This window comes from Cydia strobilella, chromosome 6, assembly GCF_947568885.1.
Source record: "Cydia strobilella chromosome 6, ilCydStro3.1, whole genome shotgun sequence".
Taxonomy (NCBI): domain Eukaryota; kingdom Metazoa; phylum Arthropoda; class Insecta; order Lepidoptera; family Tortricidae; genus Cydia; species Cydia strobilella.
The window spans coordinates 9,311,833-9,323,128 of record NC_086046.1 but is presented as its reverse complement, the minus strand read 5'-3'; the positions used below and the strand labels follow the sequence as shown (position 1 = coordinate 9,323,128).

General features: G+C 36.8%; 1 protein-coding gene across 2 annotated transcripts; it reads right to left on the bottom strand.

The window, feature by feature from the left end:
- Positions 1-3,325: 3,325 nt before the first annotated feature.
- Positions 3,326-10,355, bottom strand: LOC134742395 (polymerase delta-interacting protein 3-like). 2 transcript variants are annotated; one of them, XM_063675519.1, is made up of 9 exons: positions 10,143-10,355; positions 9,845-10,043; positions 8,629-8,713; positions 7,828-7,953; positions 7,214-7,285; positions 6,434-6,629; positions 4,498-4,672; positions 3,800-3,984; positions 3,326-3,427 (listed from the first exon to the last, which is right to left on the bottom strand). In XM_063675519.1, the coding sequence occupies exons 1-9, from the start codon at positions 10,205-10,207 to the stop codon at positions 3,337-3,339; spliced, it is 1,194 nt and encodes a 397-aa protein (XP_063531589.1). In that variant the 5' UTR covers positions 10,208-10,355; the 3' UTR covers positions 3,326-3,336. The 2 variants fall into 2 exon arrangements, with proteins under 2 accessions (XP_063531589.1, XP_063531591.1); XM_063675521.1 differs by having other exon boundaries at positions 7,214-7,273; positions 10,143-10,354.
- Between the last annotated feature and the right edge of the window lie 941 nt (positions 10,356-11,296).

Here is an 11,296-nt window from a genome sequence, read left to right as displayed (position 1 = left end):
GTTTTTTGACTCTTCCCATTATTTTTCAAATATTTTTTTTTATTTTTTTTTTTCATAAATTGTTCATTTTCTATCTATTAAACTAGATTTAGATTCAACATGAGTCACCAACCCTATTATCGTTACATAGTTGAAGAACTTATCATTTTCACTACATGGGCCGATATCCCATGCAGTACTCGCGAAGTTTTTCACTCCGATGGTATTTTTTCCGGGCTTATGTTCCACTTACGGAGTTTTCGCTCCAATTGTATTTATATAAACGGAACTCATCTATTGCATAAACTGTACATTTATAGCTTTGTCTTTTCAGTCTATGAAACTCGACTTTGCTAGTTTTAATATTTACAGGTACTTTTGTGTTAATGTGTAGTTGTTTTAAATACACCACAGTCAGCATTAGCAACCCTGCCCCGCGTACCATAACCGCGGTAGTTGCATTTGAAAACTCGTTTAATTAAGGAGGACAAGGTAGACCATTTCATGAGTTTCCAAACTGCTGGCGTGGCAGAATTATTATAAGCATAACCATACCTTCCCAAGGCCCACGGTCCTACATGTAGTAGGTACCTACTTTTTAAGTTCGATGAAATTTAAAATTTTTACCTCATCTATTCGGAAAAGGGCATTATTATTATTACTCTTTACTCCTTAGACTTTATTTTTATTTTTTTTATTTCTCAAATGAAAAGTGGAAAGCAGTATGGGTCACATGGTAGCAAAATTATTTTCACTGGCGTTGTCAACACTTGAATCCCTCACTACGCTCAGTATTCCATTTTAGAATTTCTCGCTTCGTTCAGGATTCAATGCAAGCCCTCGCCGTAACCATGACATTTTGCTACATTGTGACACGTTTCACTAATGTTCAATGGCAGCAGAGTGGCATCTGCTTTGCTTTGTTCTATTTTAAAACAAAATAAAATTAACCCTATTTCCTATATTATCCTCGTGAGTCTAAATGTACATTAAAATGTACATATTCATTGCAATCTAATTTGAACCTTTTGATGAAACCAATAGAGTAGCGTTTCTTTTGTTTTACAGCGTTGTAAAACAAACGAAATTCGTTCCAATTTACTTATAGAATAAAGTCCAAATTAAAAATTTAAAAACCATATGGTGGGTCTTACGAGGTTAAAGGTTTAGATTTCATTAGCAAATTTCGGACTTTTTCCTTGTATGGCTGGGCCCCAGGAGGATCAGTGCAATCTTAACACAACATTAACAACCATAAAGGTATTTCCATGGAGAATAGGTAATTACTTGCTTTAACGACAAATTTCACCGACCGTATCAGTTTTATTTACTTATTTTTCTTTTTTACATTCTAGAAAGAAGACTCAGGCAATAATGTGCTGATTTGGTAAACAATTAAAATTGATACCTAAATAGCACACGTTGTGCAGCTGATCAGTTGAGTTTTATTAAGTCTGACGCTAAATAAAGTCTACACTACAATTATGAGACACGTCCATTGTAAAGTGTACACTTATTATTTATTTAGATAACTTCTGGTTAAAACTATTATGTGAACTATTATGAAGCAGTTGTCGTTTATACCACATATTCGTGAGCTACTAATATATTACAGTCATCATTCGCTTGCCCTTGTCCCATTCATATGTCCCATGTATACTACAGTTGTACCTAGATCAACAACCGTTACGCAGACAAAAGCATTTAATAGTATTCAGACTAAATAAGACGTTGAAATATGCTTTATAGTAATACTATTAGCGCAAAAATAGTTCTTTTCTCGACCATACTGTAGTTTAAATACCAAAAGTGTACCTTACAAAAATGTTTATGTGCTCAGACTGCTTTGTGGGTAGTCATATCTGCGCTATTTGGGTCATTCTTCTCCTTTCCTTTTATTGAGAAGAATATAAAACTGATAACTTTTTGTCGGCCAGCATCATCTACGGCACCATGCCGCAAGGATATATTATATTTTTATTTATTGGAGTAAATTTCCAATATTTTTGTTTCTAGTTAAATACTGACTAGATTGATGTACACACTTATACTGATTAAAAATCATGGTATTATCGGTAAAAGTTGGGTAACGAAATAACAATTCCTATAACCTTTTTGTGTACGTTTACGTACATCTCGTGGGTTCTTTATTTATTACATCGATATATTTAGCAATAAATAGCTTTAGTGGTGCAGTTAGTAAGCTGCTATTTATATCCCTCTTTCTTATTTTTGAGACAGGATTTTCACTTATTTGGTAACTCGTCGCCACTGTGACGTCCTGCCTCTTAGGTAGATATTTGGGGGAACAACAATAAACACATCCTATATTGGTTTCGAATGCACAGCTATGCACTCGTCCGTTCGGTGGCAGGGTCGGAGCGAGACTGCCTTTAACCCTACCCACATTATCGGCCGAGTGCTAACCGACATTACATTTATTATATAATCTCATGACGTCACAGTCGGGTTATGGCAGCATAGGTAGGAGGCGATGGCGACTATACTATGTCTATGGTTCCATAAGAGCATCTCGTTCAGTCATATGAGGGAGGGCCGAGGGGCCCATTCCCTCTTTATATTATCGTACCTATGTTTATAACACAGACATCATACTGTCTTTATCTTACGCTAGTACTTGCACAGGGCGGACTCGCCATATCAAAAATCATTTGCGTATCTAGTATCTATGTGTGAACGGCACGTCTGTACACGCGTCATTGTGTGAGGTGTGACTTGTGAGTAAGTATACTATTACTTATTCTGTGTTACCTACTAGCGCCCAAAAGAAAGGGGCAAGTATAATTTTGCTGGTTTTTACTGACAAGTGTGAAGTTGTATTTGCCAGACTATAATATCTCCCCTCTTGTCGCTTCTATAGGATTGTCGTATACAGTATTGTAGTCTAAAGGCTGGCGTCCACTAGGCTCGCCGAGGCGAATCGCAATAATTCGCCTTCTATACATTTACTATGAAACTGCGTCCATTGACGAGGAGCCGCGGCGCGTCGAATCGAATTTACCATTCATAGTAAATGTATAGAAGGCGAATTATTGCGATTCGATTCGATTCGCCTCGGCCAGTCTAGTGGACGCCAGCCTTAGCCCCTCTCTCAAGTTCAAGTAAGTTCTCCAATAACCGCATGCCCGTGATGTCACATCCGCGTGCCGACCTTTTACATGTTTTACAGATAAACGAGGGAATTGTCTAACAAAAATCTAAGGGTAAAAAAAATTGATACTCAGTTTGCTTTAATATCTTAACTTTAATTACCATAATGCACACAAAATATGTTTAACTACTTGTCTGAAATGCTTACTTGCGTTGATAAGATAATTATTGTTTGATTTCACTTACTTACAAATTACTGAATAACACCTTGTGGAAAGTGGACAGATCAGGTTCAACGTTTGAATTGGTGCTGTATAATCCAGGCTTGTTTCCGCTTCTGAAATAAAGTAAATAGGTATAATAAGAATATATTAAATAATATACTTACATTTCAGTCACAGAAATAAACAATCTGCACATATTTCACTCGATTTCAAGAGAGTGGGGTGCAATCGACCGATATGACGGCATAGACCTAGTATGACATAGATGAGCTATACGCGTGCACCCGTGAGGGACAGAACATACGTAATGCGACAATTAAAAACACGTTTTAACATTCCTGACAACATACCAAAAACAGCCTACGTAATTTGGTCAGGTAATTTGTTGCCTACTCTACTATATCAGGTCAAGCAAATCTGGTCAGTAGAAAAAGGCGGCAAAAGAAAACCTACATACCAAATTGATCTGTGAATGGAAGCTATACCTTGCCGGAGCTGCGTTAGTGCGCGGCGTGACCAGCAAGCAGTTCATTGGCTGCCCGTCCAGCTGCCGTTTGTGGTAGAGGTCGACAGCTCGCTGGGCGTCTTCTAAGGTCTTATAGATCACTTCAGCCGTGCCCGGACGGACAAGACGGGACTCTATCATGCCGCCAACATCACCAAACAATTCCTAATAACAAAAATATGGGTAATAAAAATCATTGGAATCCATCTAAACCCAAATTTTCTGTATTGAGGTGTACAATAAAGAGTATTTGTATTGTATTGTAAATTCTGCACAAATTTTATGAGTGTCATCAATCATCCAAATCCTATCAGCCGTTTTTGCGAGATTGAGTAGTAACAAATGCCTGAACTTACACTTACACACTTTCGCATTTCAATGAGGCTATCAGTGAGCAGAGGGCCTGCTACTCTTTCGTATTCGAGTGATAAAGATACAGATAATTTAATATTAATTAAATTAATAATTTCATATAGTACCTTCGATTTTCGGCCCTCCGTAATGTAATAGGTAAGTGTTGTCTCTTAGACAAAGTAGTCGACGAAGTAATTAGCAATAGAGGAGGTATGCAACGGTTTATTCAAACGAACGGTTTATTTCAACGCGCTTTTATAGAATATTCGATCGCTACTTGGTTTATCGCTACTCGGGAAGCTAAGATAATTAATATAGACGCACCTCAATATCCCCAGCGGTGACAGTGCTGCCCAAGCTGCTGACGATGATCCTGTACTCCGTGTTAGGCTTCTCTGGCCTCTCGACTTTCTTCTCAGTTCTGAGCGCAGCCATAGGGCGCTTCTTTAGTATTGAAGGCGGTCTAGGTGGACTGATATCGCGTTCTACGGGAGCACTCCTAAACACAAAACGATGTTTCAAAGAATCATTAACATGTTCCAATTTCTAATTTGCGTTATTAAATACTGTAGAAACACCACAATCTAAAACAGTCGTGTTATATAGATACTAACAGGCAACGTATCTATAGCTTAACCCGGAGAACGACAAATCGCGGCTCTTCTGTACACGGCACGTCTGTACACGCGGCATGCGTCATTGTGTGACTTGTGTGAGTAAGTTCGAATCGGGGCGGGGCGGTGCGTGGCCGTTCTGTGTGAATCAAGCATCGTAAACTGCGAGCGAAATCCATTGAAATGACGTATGACAACCAGTTACAACCCTAGTACTTCAATGGATTTCGCTCGCAGTTTACGATGCCTGATGATAATACTATTACTTATTCTGTGCCTACAGTAAAGACAAGATCGATTTTGTTTATTTATTTATTTAATTTATTTAGAAACAAACAGTCTCTTATATTAATAACTTGTTACAATGTAGGGTAATAGACTTATAGACCTACAGTTTCCTAAAAAATAGTATGAAAACCATGTGACATATATAAATACTAAATTAAACTAGAAATATAAATTCCAAGTTGTCAAAACAATGTTACAACAATACTCTTTCATTTTAACAAAAATAAAACAAGAATGGAAAAATAAAACAAAAATGGATAAAACTAAAATGGATAAATTGTAAACAAAACAAAAGTGCAATTAAAGTTAATTTTCTAATTAAAGCCTGTTAAAGCCTATTAATACACTTCAAGGTCAGGCGTTTGAAGGTACAAAACTTGTTATTGAAAATATCTAAATTTTGAAATTTATTATCATACATCCTGCAAGCTCTTCTAATGAAACCGTTTCTCGCGTATGAAGTTCGACTACGGGGAATATAAAAGAGGTTCTTCTTTCTACATACTCGCTCACAACGACGGGGTACTCTAAAGGAAATAGATTTTAATAACTCAGGGGCGTCGATAATGTTGTTAATGACCTTATACAGAATAATAACATCAGTGCGTTCGCGACGCAAGCTCAAGGGAGAAATATTATGTCTTTTTATAGCGGTAGTGTAATCTATGTATTTATTACCAGTGCGGTAATCAATTGCTTTTACAAACTTTTTTTGCACTTTTTCTATTCTATCGCTATGAATTTTATATAGCGGGTTCCACACTGCGCTAGCAAATTCCAATCGACTACGGACATAGCTATTAAATAATATCTTATACGTCGAAGGTCTCCTGAAATCCTTACCTACGCGCAATATGAATCCCAACTGTTTAAAAGATTTTTTTAAGATATTGTCAATGTGGGGCACAAAGGTAAGCTTTGAGTCCATGATTACGCCGAGGTCACGGATCTGGTTCACACGGGTTAACTCTTTATCGCAAAGATCATACTTGAAATTAATAGTTGTCCTTTTTCTACTAAAGCTAAGTCTGGAAATTATGTAGATCATTTTGCAGTAACTTACAATCGTCAGGATTTCGTATGATTCTAAAAATTTTCGTGTCGTCGGCGTATAAGAGCATGTTTGAGTTCTTGATACATTCAGTGATATCATTAAGGTACAGGACAAATAGTAAGGGCCCCAAATGGGAACCCTGCGGTACACCAGAACTGATAGACCTGTAATGAGAAATATGCCCTCTCACAGCTACAGCCTGCGAGCGATTTTCTACATAAGATTTTATCCAACGGTAAAGATCCCCGCGCATACCAAAATGCCACAGCTTCAGAAGTAAGCGCTTGCGCTATTTTGTATTTACCTGTGTGCAGAGCTTCTACTTTCCCGCGGCTCATTGTTATGTGCTATTATCTTTAGCTGCAGGCTAGCTTTACGGTTCAGGTTCAAGGATACCCGTGGCTCCATTTCGACATCACTGTCCATGGGGTCATCATACATTTCAATGTCATTTTCAACAGTTCTTACAATTGGTTTCACTGGTGCACTCCTGGTAATTCCTGTAGTTTAAGATATATTTTTACAAAATTAATTGGATGTATTAAATAAATACAGAATGTTATAGGTAGGTATATTTTATTTACTTAGTGATGAAGATTGAAGACACACGTCAAATGAAGCAAAATGTAGTAACAAACTCTCCTCATCTACCACTTAATTGAGGCTGTTGGTAAGAAGTTATTATAGCAAACTACATATGTGTTGAAGGGTCAGCTGCTTGAGCCTTATTTGTATTGTGTTTAGTAAATAAGAATTAAACATTTACAGTAGCTTCAGTCCCTAAACTAAGTAGAAGGTGGCAGGTCCTTCTACTAGAAAACCATTGTGCATGTAGTACCTTAAAGACAATAGGAAAACCGGACTCGCCCACCGAGGGTTCCGTACTTTTTAGTATTTGTTGTTATAGCAGCAACAGAAATACATCATCTGTGAAAATTTCAACTGTCTAGCTATCACGGTTCATGAGATACAGCCTGGTGACAGACAGACGGACAGCGGAGTCTTAGTAATAGGGTCCCGTTTTTACCCTTTGCGTACGGAACCTTAAAAAAAGGAAACGGTACAAAATAAATGATGATCTTACCAGTATTTTTAGTTTGTTTCCAATTTGATACATTAACTGAGAACTTGCCTGTCCTAAGACCTGAAACAACACCTTATTAATTTCAATGACAATAAATTGCTGAAGATAATAAACCAATGGAATATTTATATCCATGGTGACGGTTTACTTTAAAAAAAGTTTGTGTTCTAGGATCTTAATAGCTTGCTATATGAAAATAATTCTGAAAAAGACATGCGCAAAGGCATTTAAGTACACTGTAAAACCATCTTTTAGCATGCTACTAAATTCATTTTCTACTATGCAGTGCAACATATGTAATTAATGTAATAGTTGATAAATTTCTAGTTAAAACCTAGTCCTTATTAACGGTATTTATTTTATTGTTGATAAAAATCTGTTTTCCCCTAAGGCCTCATAGACACAAGCGCTTTTTTAACGCGCGTTTAAAAAGCACTTGAATCCGTCCCGCACGCTAAATTCGATTTAACGATGACCAAAGCGCCACCGCCATCGTGTGAATAAATACACATGTATCCATTTGTGTCATTCAAACGCTTTTTTAACGCGCGTTGTAAAAGCGCTCGTGCTATGAGGCCTTAGTCCCTAAGCAAGCACCCTAAATAAAAACTTACCAATGGACCTATTTTCAAAAGATCTGGTCTCTATATTTCTCTTGTTAGTGGTTAGCTGTCGATTTACTGCCATCCTGGCCCTATGGAGGGGCTGGGAACGCACTTGCCTTGAGGAGTCGAGAAATACTGAAAATAATGTTTATTGGACAATTATAAAACAAGCAACCGAAAATAAAACTGAGCAGCTAATATATTAACTCAGCAAATAGTCACTCAGGACTTAATTGCTAAGTTATTATTTATTGAGTTACTTTTCTTTCTCTTTTCTCTTTAATATATGACATCTTCTCAAGCAAGTTCTTTTTTGCTTTAAACCATTTGACCAAATTGTACGGTATAATTATATTACCCCTAGCAATATTTATTTACATTGTAGAAAGCAACATTGCTTTGTTTTTATGGAAATGAGTGAAACACATATTTAATTATACGAATTTAAAATCAAGGTTTTTACCTTAAATTCCGACGTTTCAGCTGAGTTGCACTAGCTGTGCTCATTGCATGCTTAAATGATGGTGGTAGACCCGTTCGTATAACTTAATATGTGTTCAAAACGCAAGAGTCTAAAGTGTTATAATGAGTGAAACTGCAATTGTAGATAGTCTATTGATTGAACTGACCCATTTCACAAGATGTTTTCACTTGATTATATCGAGTGACAATAAATTGAATGTGTTCCATCTGGGTATCTGTGAACCTAGCACAACAGATCTACTTTAGTTTAAAAACATAAGAGTACTAGTAGCATCACCAGCACCAACATTTTTTAAATATCTAACAGGACCGGAATAAATTACTTACCTCTTTCTTTATTTTGGACAGTTCTCATAAACGGCAGCTGATTCCTATTAAAAATGTTTCTATCCTTTGTTTGCAATTTTGCAATCTGTAAAATAAAGTTACATATATTGTTCTATTATATTATTTTTAATTATATTACTTCTGATTTGGTTTTCTTTTGTGGTGCAATAAATGGTATTCACTCACTTAACTACTTACCTTTTCAATAACACTTTCATAATTAAAAGCCTAAGGAAAGGACTTCTATACTATTCAAATTCCCAATGTCCTTGAGAAGTATGTACTATGGAAACAGTAAATTTAGAGAGGGGTTACAATTTTAACTATTTACGTCAAGTATTCTACAGCAGCTTCAAAGCTACCCAGCCTTCTGATGAGGCTAGGAGGATAAGGTGTCAATAATTATTGATTTGTATTTATGGGCCAAGTGGCATAGTCTACATCTATAACCATTCATCAGGTTATAATATAGCCAGTTAAAGCAGGGGGGTGTCACTTCGCAGTTTAGGTACATTTGGCTGGCGCGCCTCCCGGGCAGGCGTATGGCAATGGGCTGCCGCTCAACTCGCGCAAAATTGAAAATACATAATGCCTTTAAAACCTAAATCTATAGATGTTGTTCTGTTTACGGATGTCTGAATAGATGAAAGAACATGGAAGCAGAAATATTTTTTTTTTTAATTCCAGACTATATTGACCAACATATTTTCAAAGGAATAAGTACTTCTGTGGCATACCTACTTCCGTGAGAATCAAACATACTATCTCCGGATAAAAAAAAATATGTTTACAGAATCAAAGTTTGTAATTCCTACATATTTATCTTAAAAACAATAAATCAGTAGGTATAGGTACAAAAACTTGCCCACAACCCCGTGCCGACACTCGCACCTCAGTCATAAAACTGCCGCGCGCAAAGAAGATTTACCGTTCGTGTGCGGTTATAAGTTTCAATTTTGCTTGCAGGCGGCGAGTATAGGTATAATTTTATATCTAAATCTGACTTTCGTGAAGGAGTGAATTTTCTGTATGGTAGTACTATTCTATTCTGTGGTTAAAGTATTCACACCTTTTCACTAAATAACTTACATTATTACTTAATGTTAAGGACATAAGCTGTGCCCACTGTGCCCAGTATAATAATATAACAAAAATTATAGGAATCCACTAGTATTTCATTTGTCAGGCTTTAAAGCAGAATCAAAGCTTGACATACCCTCTGTTTTCTCATTTGTTCGAGTTTCAGCCGTGCATCCTTATGTTTCGCTAGTTCAGCTAATTTTTCACGTGCATCTGTTATTTGTGTACGCTTTTTGGAAATAATTTTATTTCTGGCGTCAACAATCGGAATCTTTTTTTTAATTGTAGGCTTGGGTTGACTTTTGGGATTGCCATTTTGAGGCTTGATTTTAGATCTGAAAGAAATTCAATCAAGATTAATTTTATCATATGCAATCCAAGCTATTCAATAGCTATGCACAACAGTACTTATAACTAGTATAAGCAAAAGTTACCTTAGATTTTCTTTCCGTCGTTTTAGTATGATATCCTCTAAACTCATGTCAATTAACGAAGTCATTGTTAAATAATACAGAAATGAAGTGTGTAACTCCGAAACTTAGGTCAGCTCCAACGGCCCACTTCTGTTAAAAACTACTATTAAGAATTCTCTGTAATTATTTTATTTCTTCGACCGACGGAGATACCGAGAAACCGAGATATAAATTGACAGGCGGCGCGGGGCAATTTTTCTACCAAAGAGTATAATAATATGTTTTCTACCACAGAATCCAATCTACAGACAGATTTTTTTAGATTCGTTTCAACTTCGTTCGACACAACCTAAAGGACTTATTACACTGCTAAATTTAGGATTCTAAACGATTTAGAATCCTAAATCAGTAAAGTGTAATCGCGTGTAGCAAGTAAGGATATTCTAATTAGGAGCAAGGATGGTTTCTGACAAGCTGAATGATTTTAGCATCCTAGTTAGGATAGGTGTAATAATATTTAGTGCAGTCAGTCGCCTACGGCACGGCGGGCGGACGTGTCTAAATTTAAAACTGTCGTGTCTAAATTTGGAACAGTGTAATCAGGAGCGTCCTTCCTATCCTAAGCAGTCTAATTAGGACTAAATTTAGCAAAGTGTAATAAGCCTTAATGTTTCAACTGCGCAGTACAGTAAATACAGTAATGGCAGTTAAAACCGTAAACAGACTACCGCACCGCACCGCACCCATAAGTGAGAGCTATATATAAGGCGCACTCCAGACTACGCGACGCGAGTATGGAGCCGATTTCGCTTTCGCCAATCAGATTAAATTGACCGATCAAATCAGGCCGTGCGGATGCAACTCCAATTTAGCTCGCCGAATTAGACCGCCGATTATGACCGATATTTCCAATAATATGGGGTGCGGACGCAATAATACCAATTTGTAGCGTCACAAATTGGTATTATTGCATCCACACCATGGTTTGGGGGCATTTAATTAAGAGCGCTCAAATATCACCATAAATTTAAAATTGATGATTAAATTGGAGACTGAAGCCAATTTTATTTCTGATCAAATCGGTCGATTTAACGATCCTTCTAGACTCCACTTAATTTACTTAACATAGTTGGTCAAGCAAATCTTGTCAGTAGAAAAAGGCGCGAATTTCAAAT

Coding starts and splice junctions, on each gene's coding strand:
- LOC134742395 (XM_063675519.1), bottom strand. CDS start 10,207: ATGACTTCGTTAATTGACATGAGTTTAGAGGATATCATACTAAAACGA. Junction 8,714..9,844: donor AACAAATGAGAAAACAGAGG/GTATGTCAAGCT, acceptor TTTATTTTACAG/ATTGCAAAATTGCAAACAAA. Junction 7,954..8,628: donor TGTCCAAAATAAAGAAAGAG/GTAAGTAATTTA, acceptor CATTATTTTCAG/TATTTCTCGACTCCTCAAGG.